The sequence below is a fragment of the Cynoglossus semilaevis genome, chromosome 11 (genome assembly GCF_000523025.1).
Source record: "Cynoglossus semilaevis isolate Cse_v1.0 chromosome 11, Cse_v1.0, whole genome shotgun sequence".
NCBI classification, from domain to species: Eukaryota; Metazoa; Chordata; class Actinopteri; order Pleuronectiformes; family Cynoglossidae; genus Cynoglossus; species Cynoglossus semilaevis.
In genome coordinates, this window is record NC_024317.1 from 3525967 (window position 1) to 3544000 (window position 18034).

Here is an 18034-nt window from a genome sequence, read left to right on the forward strand (position 1 = left end):
ATAAATGTAACTAAGAGACATTAAAATCTTACTATCTAGTTACATTAGCTCCCATTACAGGAACAATTCAGTTCCAGCCTTGAGGTCGTAATGTGATTTTATCCACTCTCGGTTGGTTAATACCACATTTGGGCTTTTATTTTAAGAAACACAGAGAGAACATAGAAGAAATATCCCAAATATGTCACAGAATGAAGAAAAAATAATGTGGATCATAAAATAGAAATACCTAATTTATCGGATACTGGGATTTCATCAAATACAGTTAGTCCCTCTAAATGACTGTGTGGATCAAACGTTCCTCGGTTATTGGATTCCCTGGTCTTCTGTTTGGACAGCTGGCCACCGACTTATCTGCAGAAGACAGATGTTCCAGCCGTGTGGCTTCTTCTCTTTGTCATGTCTTTGTTTGTGAAGAGAGAAGCTTCACTTTTATACTCATTTCTCAGCAGGACAGGCACCTGATCATTTCACAGAATTGACCGTTTCTCTCTCTCTCTCTCACCTACAGTAAATGACAGTTTGTGAATTCTTTCCCGGCAAAAATCAAACCTAGTTTGGTGTGTGGAATATATCTAGTGTTACTCGGATAGCAGGTAGATATTGCTACCTGTACTTAGCTGCTATTTTTTTCCTATGGTCCATTGCTACTTAGCTGCTATATTTATTGCTAATTAGCTGCTATATCTATTGCTATTTAGCTGCTATATTTATTGCTAATTAGCTGCTATATCTATTGCTACTTAGCTGCTATAGCTTATGCTACTGACCTGTTATATCTATTGCTACCTGTACTTGCTGCTATTGTTTGCTACTTAGCTGCTGTTGTTTTCATATGTTCTATTACTACATGACTGCTATTGTTTTCATACGATCTACAGCTACATAGCTGCTATTATTTTAATATGTTCTATTGCTACTTAGCTGCTATATCTATAGCTATTTACCTGCTATATCTGTTGCTAATTAGCTGCTATCTCTATTCCTACTTAGCTGCTATTGCTATAGCTATTGCTACTTACCTGTTATATCTATTGCTACCTGTACTTGCTGCTATTGTTTGCTACTTAGCTGCTGTTGTTTTCATATGTTCTATTACTACATGACTGCTATTGTTTTCATACGATCTACAGCTACATAGCTGCTATTATTTTAATATGTTCTATTGCTACTTAGCTGCTATATCTATAGCTATTTACCTGCTATATCTGTTGCTAATTAGCTGCTATCTCTATTGCTACTTAGTTGCTATAGCTTATGCTACTGACCTGTTATATCTATTGCTACCTGTACTTGCTGCTATTGTTTGCTACTTAGCTGCTGTTGTTTTCATATGTTCTATTACTACATGACTGCTATTGTTTTCATACGATCTACAGCTACATAGCTGCTATTATTTTAATATGTTCTATTGCTACTTAGCTGCTATATCTATAGCTATTTACCTGCTATATCTGTTGCTAATTAGCTGCTATCTCTATTCCTATTTAGCTACTATAGCTATTGCTACTTACCTGTTATATCTATTACTACCTGTACTTGCTGCTATTGTTTGCTACTTAGTTGCTGTTATTTTCATACGTGCAATTACTACATGGCTGACATTGTTTTCATATGTTCTATTGCTACTTAGCTGCTGCCATTATTACAGAGTCATTGCTGATATTGTTCCATGTCATGTTTAGCTCAGGCGCCAACATCTTTGTATGGTAAATGTGGATAACTGTACAGCAATGAATGTTAGCTTTATATGACACAGTCCTCTTTCCACTAGGAGGTTGTTTGTAATGCAAAAGAATTTCCCCCTGTGGAGCAATACAGTGATTTACATTCTGATTCTGATTCATTTGGCCTGTGCTTTAATACAGCAAACAAGCTTGAGTTTAAAATGGATTTTTAATGCATTCATCTAGTCAAACAGTTAGAACAAAAACATTGTGCTGTACTTTTGCTCAGAAGAATAAAAGAAAGTCTTATTTATTTTGAAATCATACACTCTATACATTGGGACAGTGCTGGTGTGTCCAATTCATCCCCTCACAAATTTCATTCAGTATGAGTAGTGCCACTGGCTGTGTTATGCAGAACAGCTTAGTCAGTTGACCCAGATTCTGGTGAGCTGAGTCCAGTTTATTAAATAGTGCAGTAGTAATCATCAACATGCAGACTTTAGCGGTCGCTGGGTTGGTGCCGAGTTAGGAAGCCTGCAGGTTGTCACCCAGGAGGAGGCCTGGGTCACATCCAGCATCCTTCCTTTTCAGTTGCAGGATGTGATGCAAGAGATTCTGCTTTCAGCGAAAGAATAAGAAATAGGATTGTGTGTGTGTGTGATTCCACAGCAGCGAAGTTAATCCTACTCTTCCAATCATACAATGTGCTGTGCAGCAGTGAGGATGTAATCACTGTCACTGTGGGACAGGCAGTGTGCTGGCAGCTGCTGCTCCTGCTGCTGCTGCTCCTCAAAAAATAATGATAATGTCGAGTAACGATCAAGTTTAGCGTACTTGTTAGGATGGTGCTGCCCTCTAGCGTTATCAGTGTACGTAAATCATTGAGCGCTATGTTTATTTTAAAATGTTTCTGTTTCTTTATCCTTAAAACACTTATATCGTGATACAGTGACAAAACCTTAAGATACTATTTCTTTTTTTTTTCAAACAAGGTGACTCTTATGGTTACGTTTCCCAGAACACAATGTTCCCGGTCGTGCTGTGTTCCAGTGACATGTCAGTCAGAACAGAGTCATTGCGAAAAGATGTGTCACCCAGGGTGTTGGGACATCTTAAAAGCTAGAAAAACACTTGGCAACTGGGAAGAGGATGTGGAAGCAGCCAAACATCGTGAGGAAGTTCACAGACAATTTAAAACTTGGACGACTTGTTTTGTTTTTTGCTCAACGACTCGATTAAAATACCGAAATTTAGTATGTGTAATTTTTGTACCTTTTTTGTATTATAAAAATTCCAAGAAAATGACTTAAACGTTTGACAGATATAGACCGTCTCCGGGACGTTCCATTCACTGCCACAGGATGGCGCTGAACTCCGTTGACGGAAGATGCGGCAGCTCTCCAGAAGCAGAAATAAATATCCCCCTCATCCCCGGAGACAACAGCAGAGCACCATGGCTGTAGCACAGCATCCGTACTGATAAAGGCTGTTTTAATCACCCTTATTCCCTTATTATATTCCCTTTATTTTGTGTCTGTCGGAGGAGTCAGTTAACCCGCCGCAGGTGTTGATAGGTGCGGTAAAGACGACTCTGTGTCCAGCCCCTATCAACTGTTAGCCGGACATCAGGAAGAAGGTATTGTAGCAACTAGCTAATGTCGACCGCGGTGCTTTTCGCGATTTTCGTATCCTTTATTAAAAAATAATGACGGCTTTGGTGAATGATTTAAGACATAAAACGACCCACTTTATAAAACAGCTCTGCTGAAAACACAGTGAAGCATTGACTGCTGCTCCGTTAGCATCGCCGTCGTAGCCGCAGCACAGGCTCTTTGGCAATGTCAATGCTAAGTCAGCGTTTCTACCGTTGTTCTCCGTTCTTTTAAAAAACATTATTTATTATAATTATTGTTCTGTACGTTAAGTTTTCTAAACACTCTCTTAAGATTTACCTCCGTCCACTGGGGCATGTCTAATGAACGCAACTTCCTGTATGAATCTTTGGCTTAATCGCATAGTCTATATGTATATCGTTATTTTCTTGGTAAACATTCTTCTTAAACGAACCGTAGATAAGCTTTCATTGTGGCTTTTTGCAGTGTTGCTGCTGAGGTTTGTTCACGTTATCATGCTGTATTAATTTCAGATTTTTTTCCCTCCTTGTAGTGATAGTTTGTTTTGCCTCAGATATGCTGAGGCATATCTATTCACACCAGGCAGATGAATGGTAGATGGGAGGAGGAAGGTCCACCTCAAGGCTGTTAGTTGCAACTTGGATGATAAGACAGCATGACCAAAACAAGTGCAGTTATTAACCCCTCACCCACCCTCTTAAATACAGATAAACAGGCATTTACCAAAGCAGACTAGGAGGTGGTAAATGAACCCTGGTGGCGGTGAAGGAACTGGTACAAAAAATGAACAGATACCCAGTGTAGGTAGGAGGTAAAGGAGTGGACTGTGTGAAACTTTTTAGGCCGGTGGTTCTCAAAATTGGGGTTGAGGTTTATTTATGCCAAAGCAATCATGTCATTGATGTTGTTTACAGTGAATTACTACAGTTTTATAGTAAATACAGTTTGTTTTGACGTTCAATAGACAGACTTAAGCCCTATCAACAAAAGGGAGGGTGGTTCAGAAAAAAAAATATGGGAGCCACTGCTTTAGTCACAAACTGTACATGTAGCATACAGCTTGTTACACTTTGTTGCATCTTTGCCTCCTCAGTTCAACCTACCAGGCTGAATGGCAGAGCCTGAGCTTCTACTGGACTCCAACATCCGACTCTGGGTGGTCCTGCCCATTGTCTTCATCACATTTTTTGTCGGGGTGATACGACATTATGTCTCCATTCTCCTACAGAGTGACAAGAAGCTGACGCTAGAGCAGGTTTCTGACAGGTGTGTGTGTGTTTTTTTAGTTGTGAGGTGTGTTTTATGTTTTTGCAGCTCTGTCATGTTTGTTTATAATTATACTCTTACTCATGGTTTCAGCCAAGTTCTAATCCGGAGTAGAATACTCAGAGAAAATGGAAAATACATTCCCAAACAGGTAGAGAGCCCCCCTTTAATTATAGTTTAATAAATGCACAAAAACAATATTTATAAAAGTGTTACTGACGATATTACCTTTTGTTTTTGTTTTTTTTTTTATGATATTACCTTTTTTTTTTTTTTTTTTTTTTGCAGTCCTTTTTGATGAGAAAGTTCTACTTCAACAATCAAGAAGATGGATTTTTTAAGAAGACCAAGAGGAAGGTTGTTCCACCATCTCCAATGACAGGTAGAGTTTAAAAAGTCAACTTCGGTTTTTGTTTTTATAAAGGCTCATTTTTGAAAATTTGAATGTTAAGGTTAGTCAAATATTAAATGTTACTGCAGGGTGTTTTTTTTTATTGCATCAGAAGTTCTTCAAGTAAAATTGTAATTAACAGCAGTTGTTAAAACATATGCTGTGACAGACTTGTTTTATAATACTGCCAGGGATTAGTATTACTAGTTTTGGTGTATGTTTGATTTCAAGCCAAACCACAGTTGAACAGAAGGTGAGCAGAGCTTTAACACCACTAAACATAATGTCACTCCAGCTGTGTAGCACAATTTCCACGCTTCAATAAACACAGTTCCACATAATGTTGGTGAAATAAGTATCTACGAAACTGTGACCAAAAACAAACCATTTACATTTAAATTATATACAGATGTGTTTCCAGAACTTGGTCCTCTACATTTTTTTTTTGGCAGACATGTGTTTCACTATATGATTGTAACATCCCACAGATCCCAGCATGCTGACAGACATGATGAAGGGCAACGTCACGAACGTGCTTCCCATGATCCTCATCGGAGGGTGGATTAATTGGACCTTCTCAGGATTTGTTACAAGTAAATACATCACTCCGTGGTAGATGTTTTGTCTTGTGTACTGTATGATATTAACAATTAATTGTGGTTTGTTTTGTTTTTTTACAGCTAAGGTTCCTTTCCCACTTACCCTGCGCTTCAAGCCTATGTTGCAGCAAGGAATAGAGCTTCTGTCACTGGATGCATCTTGGTAGTTGCACACACACAAAGACACCGTCTCACAGTGAATATTTGAGTACATTGTTTTCAGACCTGCATGTGTTTTGCCTTGTTTTCCAGGGTGAGTTCAGCGTCATGGTATTTCCTAAACGTCTTTGGACTTCGAAGCATGTACTCCCTAATTCTTGGCCAAGATAATGGTAATTTAGCATCAAGTATACATCAGTTTAAGAGTAGTAGAGTCGTTTTTTTTCCAAGTCCTACCTCTAGTAGAGTTGGTTTTTTTCCAAGTCCTACCTTCAGATAATCAACGAAACTAACAAATAAATTAAAAAATGTATTCTGATCAAGTCATTGTTTATTTTAAATTTGATTTTCTGATTGTTTCGACATCTGCTCCATTTCCCCACAGGTGCAGACCAGTCAAGGATTATGCAGGAGCAGATGAGTGGTGCTGCCATGGCCATGCCTGCAGATACAAACAAAGCTTTCAAGGTATAAAATATATGAAAAAAAAATCAAGTCTCTAGCATGCGGTTTCTTTAGTGGCTCATGTTACATCTGTCTTCGTTTTTTTTGTTTTTTTTTTTTAGGCTGAATGGGAGGTTTTGGAACTAACTGACCACCAGTGGGCGCTGGAGAGTGTGGAGGAAGATCTGATGAGCAGGGAGCTGGACTTTGACGGAATGTTCAGCAAAGAACTGCCAAGTGGCATCTTCTGATGTCCAGCCACAGCTACTTGAAGCCTTGGATTTATAATTGAATCATTGCAAAAGTGGAACAACTCCCACCCCTTCTTGTCATGCCAAGTTTACATTCACTTACGGTCCACGTCCTTTCACACTAATTCATTCCTGTCCATGAAACGTATTACGACGGTTCCTCGACTGTTCCCTGTCCACAACAAGCATTGCCTTTTTTCACCTTTGAAAAAATGTATTTTTCCTGAGCCTCTAATATTGTACGGACTTATATTTCCTGCTAATTTAGCTACTGAATGCTTCCATTAATAGGTTAGGAATAAACCACTCTTCTTTTTTTTTTTTTTTTGACAGTTTTGTTTAAACTGTCAACAACGCCATTAAACTGGTCAGTGACATTTATTGAAGCAAAGCTTTAACTTTAGGTTTAAGTTAAGATTGACTTAGTGTTGGCAGAGAAATGTTCTTTGTGACTTTATTTTGTTTGCAGTTTATTTTGTAATTAAGTAACTAAAACATTTTGTACAGTATAAAAGCTGTTTCAATTGAGTACCTGACTTGACCGAAACCTTTCCTTTTTTCTCTGTGAACATCTCGCAGAATTGTACGTCTTGATTGTCTGCAATATTAAGGCAATGGATTTGAACTACAATTTTGTTGGCGTGATAGTACAAGCCTAAGCACATACCAATAAATAAGGCCACATGGGGGAAGAGAGGTTTTATTAGTTTAAAAAAAAACATTTTAGTTTATGATTGAATTTTTATATACTTCTGTTTGTATAGCAATAAAATAAACGATACTTGAATTGGTGAGTTATAAAATGATGCTATAAACACTTCTTGAGGACTTGTTACTGTTCCATAACAAATGATACTTGAGTTATAAAATGATGCTATAAACAGTTCTTGAGGACTTGTTACTGTTCCATAAAATTAATTTAAAAATAATAAATGTGTGGGGTCGATAGGAGAATTATGATGTACCACAGGTCGTGTGAATTATTCAATATCCTACCCGCTCCAAGGGCGAAAAAAAAATGAAAGCCAAAAATGAAAGTCGCACCCATTCGTCATGTTCGGCGTTTATGTGTAGATTTGAAAGAAAACCGTATGTCGACAAAACTGCTAATCGGCGATGACGTCACGTCTCCGTGGGTAATTCAAAAGCTATATAGCACGTCCATAACCTTATGAACAATACATCGTTTTTTAAATATATTAATTTTACACGACATAAAACAACGTAGAGTGTGTGTTTTGAGTGATGGCAGAGCTGTGACACTGTAGTGCATCCACAGCTGTGCTCCACCTGTGTATCCACCGTAGAGGAAGAGAATTTCCCATGAACACCCCTCCGGAGCTCGCCCAAGTGCGCGTTCACGATACCGGCACAGTCACTGCATGATGGCCGAGGGAGGCGGACCCGAGTCGGGTGGCGCGGCGGACTCGGAGCCGGTAGCCGCACAGATGCCAACACCTTCAACCGAAAGTCAAAAGCAGACTATAGGGACCCTCTTGAAAACAACACTAAGGAAAGGCGACGAATGGTAAGGATGTAAACCAACTCAACGGGCTGCGGCTATATCACTTAGCACTAGCCAGCTAAGATTAGCTGATAACCAAATGGAAATGCTAACACGCTAATGCTAGGCTACAACCGATGATACCAAGTGTGGGGAAACGGAAGCGGCTAATGTTTAACAAGTTAGCATGCTAACAGCTAAGTTAAATAGTTCGAATCCGGATTAAGAATTCAACCAATTGCAGACAAATGTTTTTAGAAACAAGCTTTCTCACCGGGGGGAAACATAAAATACAAACTAATGTTGTTATCGGTGCGATACCTTGACGTTTAGTTTGTGACATTTTGACAGACATGGGTTGTCGTCTGTTAGATAAGGCCCCGAATTCAGGTGCTGCATACTCCACCGGTCAGACCGGCTTGTTGCTACATTAGTTATAATAAACTGAAACCGATTACATTAGCACCGTGACATTTCATTAGCCTTTGTTTCGTATGTTCTATGACGTTGTTAGACGTGTTTGGCTTGTCAGAAAGGTGCGATTTACGTTCTGTTTAAGATCTAGAACGTCCAGGCCTGGGCGAAATGTAGACACATGTATATTTAACATTTGGGACAGTCTTTGTTGCAGTGGTCAGAGCCACTGCCGTGTTGATTCTCTATTTGCTTTCCCTGGAGTGCAGAAAATAGTGTCATAGAAGAACAACACAAATCAATACAGATATCAGGGAAACGAAACCGAAGTACTAGGAAAGTGAACGTTAGGAGAAAGCAGTAGTGTAACATAACAATGGTCAAAAGAAAGCAGTAGTGTAACATAACAAATGTCAATTGTCATAGTAACAACACTACGATGGTGTTGTTTAAGGGCAATTATTATACACTTTTATTTATGTCGTCCGTATTAATCGTGCAGCTGATAATAAATACCTAGCGATACCAAGTTTTATTGCCTCATTCAGATAGACAGATGGATAGATAGAACTTATTGACTCACAGCCCTATGAACTCTGTCATTTATTGGCATCACTCTTTGTGTTTTAGGTTTCTAATAGACAGCCGGTGGTTCAAGCAATGGAAGAAGTATGTGGGATTTGACAGCTGGGACATGTACATTGTTGGAGAACGAAGTCTCTTTCCTGGACCAATTGATAATTCTGGGCTTTTTTCTGGTACATGCTCATATCTTTTTTGGAGAATATTGGATTGCAAAGGTACACTGTGTAAGATCTTTGCTTTTAAAAGTTCACATTTACATATTAATATGCAACTGGTTGATATACATATATATACATATATATATTTAAACACTGAGTCTTCCCTACAAACTCACCTGTGTTGGATCACTTTTTTTTTTTACATTTGCTTTCAGTAGTAAAGCAAATAGCTTTTGTGTATGAACTGTAACTCTTTCAGACTTGGACAGTATTGATGAGGTGATTTATCCTCCACATGTAACTTCACATCACTAGATTCCAAGTCCAAGTTCTGCACAGTGTACCTGGGATATTTGCCACATATCTTTTTTTAAAATCAGATTTCCTGATTTTAATTCCCCTTTTGCCATTTTATCTAAAGACCAGGACACCCAGGTCCTGAAGGAGCACCTTATAGATGAGCTGGACTATGTCCTTGTTCCTACTGAGGCCTGGAATAAACTTGTCAGCTGGTATGGCTGCCTGGAGGGTCAGAGACCAATTGCCAGGAAGGTAATGCAGTAAAATGTGTTTTTTTTTTCTTTCTGTCTTTCTTGCGTTCATTTTAGTGTTGAGTTCCTAAATGTCTGTTTTTTTTCTCCAGGTGGTGGAACATGGCATGTTCGTTAAGCACTGTAAAGTGGAGGTCTACCTCCTGGAGTTAAATCTGTGTGAGAATGAAAACATGGACAACGTAGTCACTCGGCATTTTAGTAAAGCTGACACGATAGGTGAGTTGTTAAGCTGAGTTTCCCTCTGAATACAACCAGACATGTACGTATCTACACATTGAAGTGTTTAAGGCGTGATGAGCCAATCTTCCTTTTTTTTTCCTCTCAGACATTATAGAGACGGAGATGAGAACGCTGTTCCACATCCCATCAGAGAAGGAGACGCGGCTGTGGAACAAATACATGAGCAACACCTACGAGCAGCTGAACAAACCTGACAGCACTGTACAGGACGCTGGTCTCTTCCAGGGGCAGGTAGAGAGAGAGAGAGAGAGAGCGCGAAGCTTTGTTGTTCACGTGACTCGTAGACCTATCTAAGAACACTCCAGCTGGGCAAACTGGGAATCACTCATACATAATTTATTGACAGCGTACAAATAGGAAGTCTAATGAATCAGAGTACATTAGTCATGTCGTATCCTGACAGACACACAAACACACACACATATTATAATTCACCCAAGAACTTTGCATTCGCTCTAAACCAACCTGAACCATAACCAGGTAATGTCAACCCCAACTGTAATCTTAACCTGAATCCGATCCTGATTGTTATGATCAGTATTCCCTTTAGACCAGTGTTTCCCAAACTTTTTTTCTGGGGACCCATATTTTAAAAGTCACAAAACTTTCACGACTCAAGTCAATAGCCATTATTCTTAAACTCTTGGGAAACGTGATGTGAGACGACCCCAAAAAAAAGTTAAAATTGAGTCTTTGGGAAACAATGCATTAGACTACTGTTCTCTGGGAAACAATGCATTAGACTACTGCACAAAATATTGATATCAATTCTAGTAATGGAGTGTCCGACTTTGGCTCTGACTGTTTGTTTGTTTACACACAGGTGCTTGTAATTGAGCAAAAAAATGAGGACGGCACATGGCCGAGACAAGCTTCCCATCCCAAGTAAGTCTGTTTTTTCTCGTGCTCTGTATGTCCAGTTTACAGAAAGAAAGAAGAAAAAAAACATTTCTGAACCTGGCTTTTCTCTTGTGTCGGCAGATCGAGTACGACCCCGTCCAGGAACTTCACTACCTCCCCCAAACTGTCTTCTTACTCTTCAGCTAGTATCTCCTCAACAGTAGCCAACGGTGACAGCGGCTGTACCCCGGGATATACGCTCAACAACAGCACGTCATCTGGAAACAGGCATGGGGTTTTTTTATGTTTGTTTGTGCAAAGTTGAGGCTGATACAGATGTGAAAGGTTACCACAGTACTTACAGTAACACGTCCTCCTCTACAGACTGGGGAGCTACAACTCCTACAACTCATCCTACAACTACAGGGAGTCACAGTCTCAGCCTGGTCTGTGTGGCCTCAGCAATTTGGGCAACACCTGCTTTATGAACTCTGCCCTGCAGGTAAAATGAACTAAACTAAATACAACTTTACCTCTATTCCCCAGCCACATTAAATAACAGCAGTAGTGCTATTCTAAATACTGAAGCAATAGGTTTAAAAAGAAGTAAAAACATGTCACATTCACGATGTATTAAGACTCTCCTGTCTCATGTGATCTCCTGTTCCTCCAGTGCCTGAGCAATGCATCTCCACTCACAGAGTACTTCCTTAATGACCAGTATGAAGCAGAGATTAACCGGGATAATCCACTGGGAATGAGGGGGGAAATAGCCGAAGCCTATGCCGATCTGGTGAAGCAAATGTGGCTGAGCCGCAGCAGCTACGTGGCCCCACGTACCTTCAAAGTGAGTCGCAGTAACAAAAGTTTACCAGTTTACTTCTAAACTCTACCAGTGTGAATAAAACTGACATGAGACTGACTGTGAAATGAAACTCTGCTCTACCAGACCCAGGTGGGACGCTTCGCCCCCCAGTTTTCGGGCTACCAGCAGCAGGACTCACAGGAATTGTTGGCCTTTCTGTTGGATGGGCTGCATGAAGATCTGAATCGTGTTAAGAAGAAGCCTTATCTGGCCCTGAGAGACGCCGAGGGCCGTCCAGATGAGGTGACGTTTTTTAAGATTTATGTGTTGATCTTGTTTAATTCACTTGTCAGTTGTAGTGAAAAAATCACTGCGTTGATGTTAAGGAATCACAACTAAATTTTGGAGAAAAAAAAGTACCTAAAGAACCTTTGTAGCAAAGACTACTTCAAACATTTTTTTTTTACAGTTTTTCTTGTATCAAATTTAATACGTGTTCAGCACAAGTGTTTTTTGTTGTCATAGTTTTTCTTGTATCAAATTTAATACGTTTTCTGCTCGTGGTCGACACGATTACAGATTGTTGCCAAGGAAGCCTGGACCAACCACCGTTTGAGGAATGACTCCATCATAGTGGATATTTTTCATGGCCTTTTCAAGTCAACGTTGGTGTGCCCAGAGTGCTCCAAGGTGTCCGTCACCTTTGACCCATTCTGCTACCTCACTTTACCCCTGCCAATGAAAAAAGACCGCTCAATGGAGGTTTTCCTGGTACGGACGGACCCTCAGTCCAGACCCACACAGGTAAATGGAAATAAAACATATCACAGTTATCAGTTAGTTGAGAGAGAAACGTTGAAAACTACATTGGTGTTGTGTATTACAGTACCGAGTGGTGGTCCCCAAACTGGGTAACGTAACAGACCTGTGCAGCGCCCTGTCCAAACTCTGTGGAATCCCATCAGAAAACGTAAGAACTGTTTCCCACTGACGGGAAAATATTCAACCGTTCTCCTGTAGTGAAGCTCACTTCACTTTTCACGTGTCTTTCCCAGATGGTGGTGACGGACGTTTACAATCACAGGTTCCATAAAATCTATCGACGGGATGAGAACCTCAACCAAATCATGGAGAAGGACGATATATTTGTGTGAGTCCGGTCGTCAAACAGAACGTACACTGTACCTCACTGTATGTCACTGACGTCATGTTAAATATGTGCTGCAGCTATGAGGTGCAGGAGGAGGACAGCGAGAGGATGAACCTCCCCGTGTACTTCAGGGAGCGACAGTCCAAACACAGCGGGAGCTCCACCACCACCATGCTGTTTGGTCAGCCTCTGCTCATCACCGTGTCCCGACACAACCTCATAGCTGACGTTCTGTACGACAAGATCCTGGAGAGAATCGGGTGAGATGACGAGTTTGTTATGAAGCTGGAAGTAAACTCCACCAGAGAGAGCAGACCAGATGCTAATTTCTTTGACTTACGATTTTGGTTTCAAGGTTGATGATTTAATTTATTGATAGGTTAGTCAACTAATAAAAATAAAGATAATAAAATCTGGTCCAATCTGCCCCTCCAACTCCCTAAACAAAGCACATTTAGTCATGATAAAATTGTATTCTGAACAAAAACGCCTCTAACTCCCTAAACAAATGATAAAATTGTATTCTGAACAAAAACATTAAGTGAAAGTTAATCGTATTGTTACATCCCTACCAATCACAGCAAATGTTTGTGCATTTAAATAATAGAAAATAACATACAGAAACTAAAGTAAAATAAATAATAGAAAATAACACACAGAAACTAAAGTAAAAGATGATTGAGACAATGGTAAAACACATGAAAAAAAATCACAGTTTCCGGTGAGAACTTCTCGTCATGTCTTTCTGTTTATCTTCATTGCGCAGGCGTTACGTCAAACAGCCCCAGAACCCCAGCAGTGAAAGCAGAGCCTCGGCCTCTTTCACCGCCAGCAGCAGCAGCAGTCAGACTCCTGAATGTTCAGCAGCGTCGAGTCTCTCCGCCGGTCTGGGCAGTCCGCTGTCGGACGGAGCGTCCTGCAGTGTCAGCTCCAGCAACGGCAGCAACCACTCGGTGACCTGCAACGACACCAACGGGCTGTATGATGGTAGGCTGATGACACACACACGTTCTTCTGGTGGATGTAAAGAAGACTTCCTAAGAGTATTTTATTATCTGCTCAGGTGAGGAGGAGGCCATGGACCACCAGGTGAGCCCAGAGCCACAAAATGGCCAATCAGAAGAGGAGGAGGAGTCGTCCGATCTGGAGAACGGGCCTAAAGAAGAGGCGGTGAATTCAAGCTCTTCGCCGTCGAAGCTCTTCGCTTTCAGCGTAGTCAACTCGTACGGAACAGCAAACATCACCCCACTGCCTTGCGAAGGAAATGTTCTCAAACTAAATCGTCAGTATTTTTTTTTTTTTACCCTTTATATTTGATCAGTTTGTTCACTTTTATCACCATTAATTTTTTAAAACTCTTCCTCCCTCTGCAGCACATTCCACGGTGGCCATCGACTGGGACGTAGAGTCCAAGAAAATGTTCTACGATGAACAGGAAGCTGAGGTAAAGTAGCCTGGCGGTATTTGTGTACCTGTGGCAGAATATCCGCTCGGGTTATGAACATTTGTGTACTTTTTACGTTAAGGCCTACGAGAAGCACGAGAGCATGATTCAGCCGCAGAAGAAGAAAGCCACCGTGGCCCTGAGGGAGTGCATCGAGCTCTTCACCACCATGGAGACACTGGGTGAACACGACCCGTGGTCAGTTGTTGGTTAACACACCAGACCAATCACTTTTTTTCCACCTGGAATTGTTTATAAACCCTGTCTTTTTTTTTTTAATTTTATTTCAGGTATTGTCCCACATGTATCACTTTTTTTTTTATTTCAGGTATTGTCCCACATGTAAAAAACACCAACAGGCCACGAAAAAGTTTGACCTTTGGTCCCTGCCTCGTATTCTGGTAGTTCACCTAAAACGCTTCTCATACAACCGCTGTTGGAGGGACAAGCTGGACACAGTGGTGGACTTCCCCATCAGGTTCGCAGCTTTTTGTTTTATTTTTTTGATACAAATCAACGTAATCAAATAATACAGACCTGGACTTTTATTTGATAGTAAAAAAGACAAGGTGTTTTTTTTTTAATTAAAATGTTAATTTATTAACTATCTGTAAATGCAAAGTGTTGCCTTGCTCTTATCTAAACTTTCCAGGAAGAAAAAAAAAAACAAGTTCTGCACAGTGTACCTTTCTGCCCATGCAGTTCTGTCTCATCATCTTAAACCAACGTCACCAAACTTTAACCAAACTTACTCTACGTCTGTCTGTCCAAACGTTTTTGCATCTACTTTGTTTTTTTAGGATAAACAAACAGAATAACTTGGTCAATAAAGACTCTAAATGACCAGGTCAAAGTGACCTACCTTCACTGAAAACATTAAAATATATATTCACTTGTATAAAGTGAATATACTTTGTGTAAATATTAAATGTTGGGTACTGTGGCACAAATGGTCACTACTGCGCACTATAGAATTATATTTATATATGTTTTTTATATTAATTTTTCATGATCTACCAGAATTCCATCTCTGATCTACTGGTAGATCCTGATCTTCTCATTGGGAATCCCGGCTCTAAAATGTTAATTTCCCTCTAAAATAAAGGTCAGAGAGAATCCCGGCTCTAAAATGTTCATTTCCCTCTAAAATAAAGGTCAGAGAGAATGGCTTTATTATAGAATTTTAGTTGTGAAAACCCTACGTGTTCTACATTTCATCCTTAGAGGAAGCTGCAGTCTTTTTAAACCTTAAACCAGCGACAGTCTGGACACCCTATCTTTGACTGAGACACCTGACGCCTCCTGCAGAGAACAATAAAACCTGTGTTCTTGGTCCTTTACCTGTCCCTGTGTAACTGAAACAGCCTTTTAATGCAGGCTCTGAACTCTGAATGAGTCACGACTTTTGACGGTTAATATGGAACTAATTCCCGTCAGGTGTTACAACAGAGAAGTTGCCTCAGGATTACGTGGTGTAACGTCCGCCCTGCTCACTCTGAGCTGTTCTCGAGACCAGCCATGAGGAACCTGATCCTGTGCAAACCAGGAAACACAGAAGAATGAACTGGGTTCTTGTTTGAAGAAAGGCTGTGTCATGCTTACTAAGAGTTTCTTTAATCTGTTTCTGCCGACTTTGTCATTGCAGAAAAGTCTATAAAAAGTACTTTTTAAATTGAATATAAATGTGTATTTTATGGTGAAGTTTTGTGTTTTTTTTTCTTTCGTTGACTTTACTCTCTTTTCTTTGACAGAGATTTAAACATGTCGGAGTTCGTGTGCGACCCTAAGGCCAGCCCTTACGTCTACGACCTCATCGCCGTGTCGAACCACTATGGAGGAATGGGTGGAGGTCACTGTGAGTCACTGAACATCTTCATGAACTAAAACAAAAACAAACAAAAACAGTGTGGCAACTGTAGTGTGTAATCAGCCAGTTCACTGCTGAGCCCACACTTAAAGAGCTCCTGAGTGGAGACGTGTCCTGAACAGCTGTCGTCTTCTCTCCCCTGTCTCCTCCAGACACGGCCTACGGCAAAAATAAGATGGACGGAAAGTGGTATTACTTTGACGACAGCAGCGTCTCGTCGGCCTCAGAGGACCAGATTGTTGTGAGTTTTCACAGTCGCACGTTTCCCCGTCTCTTCCTTTCACGTTGTGTCCCCTCAGAAGTATCTCTTCCTTTCCCCTCAGAAGTCGTCCTTCTTTGACGACTTCTTGACCCGGGGTTGGGGCAGGTGCACAAACACAGTGTGCACCTGGTGGTTGGTTTACTCTCTGAAGTCTGCTTCATATTGGTACTGGCATTGTCCAGCTCTCTCTCCCTCTGACCCTCCTCCTAAATGAAAGTCTAGCTGAAACACTGGTGACAGATGTTTGGTAGAGACGTCTTTTGTCTTTCTTCATTTCTGTCCAAGGTGTCTCTCGTGTCCCCGTCTCTGGTAACCCTATCCTTGTCCTCTGGTTTCAGACTAAAGCGGCCTACGTATTGTTTTATCAGCGTAGAGAGGAGGAAGCCCCCCCCTGCAAACCTCAGCCTTCAGCCTCCCTGGGAGGAGCCCCCGACGCGGCCGACGACCACATGGACACAAACTGAACGGCCCTGAGGTCGAGGGACATGCACTGAAACAAATACAGCAAATAGAGACGTTTGGACGCACATATGAAAAATCTAAAGCTCCTGTAGTGACGGGGTGGGAGGGAAGAGAAGGGAGGGGAGGGGGAGGGGCTCCAAGATTTCGATTAATAACTCCACCCTCCCTGTATTTCGGCGTGTCTTGTGTGTCGTCGACTAGAGCCGACCGCCTTGTCAGACCACTGATCTGAGAGACTTCCTTCCTGCCGTCGGCCTGCTGATTTCTGCATTATAGTTAACCAGTCTGGAACCCAAAGGAACCTACGTAAATATAGAACCCGACACTGGATGAACAGAATCATAGAAGTGCCCTGAAAAGAAAAGAGAAATCCTTCTAGATACACACGTCTTTCTGTCGCCCAAGACGACGGTCAGAAATCTAAAAAGAAGCCAAATGCACATCTTGTTACAACCAAAGTGTTTCAAGTTATTTATGATGAAGATGTACTGACCCCTGACCCCCGGTAGTGATACAAGTGGCCCAGGGCTTAGATATGTCCCCCGCCCCTCCCCCCCCCTCATAGATTTCGCCGTGTGAGGTGCACACGCTGAACAATGTACGTCAGGGCTGTGGGAGACGAAACACGTCCCGCCATCGAAAACCTGTTTCCACTTCCAACCGTGTAAATCTTCCAGGTCTTGAAGCTGCTTCTCACACACTCGATTTTTTTTTTTTTTTTTTTTCTTAAAACCCCTCGAGTACAGCACAGAGCTCAGCTGTTCTTCCGTTCCCCAACTGGCAAAAAGAAATAAAATTGTCTTACACTCCTGATGATGATGATGATGATGATGATGGTGGTGGTGATGGTGGTTTAACAGTTGGTACCGACCGTGCAGACGCAGCCTTTGGAGTCCAGACTAGACTGGAGGCACTTTGAATTCTCTCCCTGCTTCTGCTGTGACCAGCATCACACACACACACACACACACACACACGCCTGTATTCTTTGGCCGTAGTCGTGGTCAGTCTTGCTCTTTCTTCCCAATGATTTTAACATGTCTTTTACTTTTTTTTTCTTTTTTTTTTTTTTTAATTTGCTGCCCGGTTGGCCCTTTGAGGGTCACCTGCTCTGGCTTGTCATTATTTTGTTTTGGTGTACATTACTGCAGCTCTGTAATAAAATGGCTGTTATTTCATATTTTCACAGCACATGGAGTGAATCAGAATAAACTAGTATAAAAGGTGATTATTTATTGACTTAGTCTGCGTCACGAGGAGCCGCCTTGTGTTTGGAGGTGGAATAAGACGATAATAAATAAACATTAAAAAAAAAAAAAAAAAAACGCCTCATAA

At 41.0% G+C, this 18034-nt stretch overlaps 2 protein-coding genes across 8 annotated transcripts; both read left to right on the top strand.

Annotated features, from left to right (window-relative positions):
* Positions 1-3049: 3049 nt before the first annotated feature.
* Positions 3050-7203, top strand: emc3 (ER membrane protein complex subunit 3). 5 transcript variants are annotated; one of them, XM_008319942.3, is made up of 9 exons: positions 3050-3306; positions 4398-4570; positions 4664-4721; positions 4859-4952; positions 5450-5554; positions 5642-5723; positions 5813-5892; positions 6105-6187; positions 6286-7203. In XM_008319942.3, exons 2-9 carry the CDS (start codon positions 4416-4418, stop codon positions 6412-6414), a joined length of 786 nt encoding a protein of 261 aa, XP_008318164.1. In that variant the 5' UTR covers positions 3050-3306; positions 4398-4415; the 3' UTR covers positions 6415-7203. The 5 variants fall into 5 exon arrangements, with proteins under 5 accessions (XP_008318164.1, XP_024915686.1, XP_024915687.1 ...); XM_025059918.1 differs by lacking the exon at positions 3050-3306 and adding an exon at positions 3360-4108; XM_025059919.1 differs by lacking the exon at positions 3050-3306 and adding an exon at positions 3360-4104.
* A 222-nt stretch (positions 7204-7425) lies between these two features.
* On the top strand, positions 7426-18034 carry usp4 (ubiquitin specific peptidase 4 (proto-oncogene)). 3 transcript variants are annotated; one of them, XM_008319944.3, is made up of 23 exons: positions 7426-7550; positions 7694-7942; positions 8963-9132; positions 9497-9627; positions 9719-9845; positions 9955-10100; positions 10693-10754; positions 10851-10997; positions 11094-11211; positions 11383-11556; positions 11659-11817; positions 12094-12318; positions 12401-12484; positions 12570-12664; positions 12742-12924; positions 13431-13651; positions 13728-13946; positions 14038-14108; positions 14191-14306; positions 14437-14586; positions 15860-15963; positions 16128-16216; positions 16576-18034. In XM_008319944.3, the coding sequence occupies exons 2-23, from the start codon at positions 7797-7799 to the stop codon at positions 16699-16701; spliced, it is 3063 nt and encodes a 1020-aa protein (XP_008318166.1). In that variant the 5' UTR covers positions 7426-7550; positions 7694-7796; the 3' UTR covers positions 16702-18034. The 3 variants fall into 3 exon arrangements, with proteins under 3 accessions (XP_008318166.1, XP_024915683.1, XP_008318167.1); XM_025059915.1 differs by lacking the exon at positions 16576-18034 and adding an exon at positions 16278-16551 and having other exon boundaries at positions 7499-7942; positions 16128-16244; XM_008319945.3 differs by having other exon boundaries at positions 7504-7942; positions 8963-9090.

What these genes read in the sequence shown, in the direction of transcription:
- emc3 (XM_008319942.3), top strand. Translation starts at nt 4,416, where the DNA reads ATGGCAGAGCCTGAGCTTCTACTGGACTCCAACATCCGACTCTGGGTG. An exon ending in TCCACCATCTCCAATGACAG is followed by an intron (nt 4,953 to 5,449) that starts GTAGAGTTTAAA and finishes AACATCCCACAG; the next exon opens with ATCCCAGCATGCTGACAGAC. An exon ending in CTTCTCAGGATTTGTTACAA is followed by an intron (nt 5,555 to 5,641) that starts GTAAATACATCA and finishes GTTTTTTTACAG; the next exon opens with CTAAGGTTCCTTTCCCACTT.
- usp4 (XM_008319944.3), top strand. Translation starts at nt 7,797, where the DNA reads ATGATGGCCGAGGGAGGCGGACCCGAGTCGGGTGGCGCGGCGGACTCG. An exon ending in CCGAGGGCCGTCCAGATGAG is followed by an intron (nt 11,818 to 12,093) that starts GTGACGTTTTTT and finishes ACACGATTACAG; the next exon opens with ATTGTTGCCAAGGAAGCCTG. An exon ending in GTGGTGGACTTCCCCATCAG is followed by an intron (nt 14,587 to 15,859) that starts GTTCGCAGCTTT and finishes TTTCTTTGACAG; the next exon opens with AGATTTAAACATGTCGGAGT.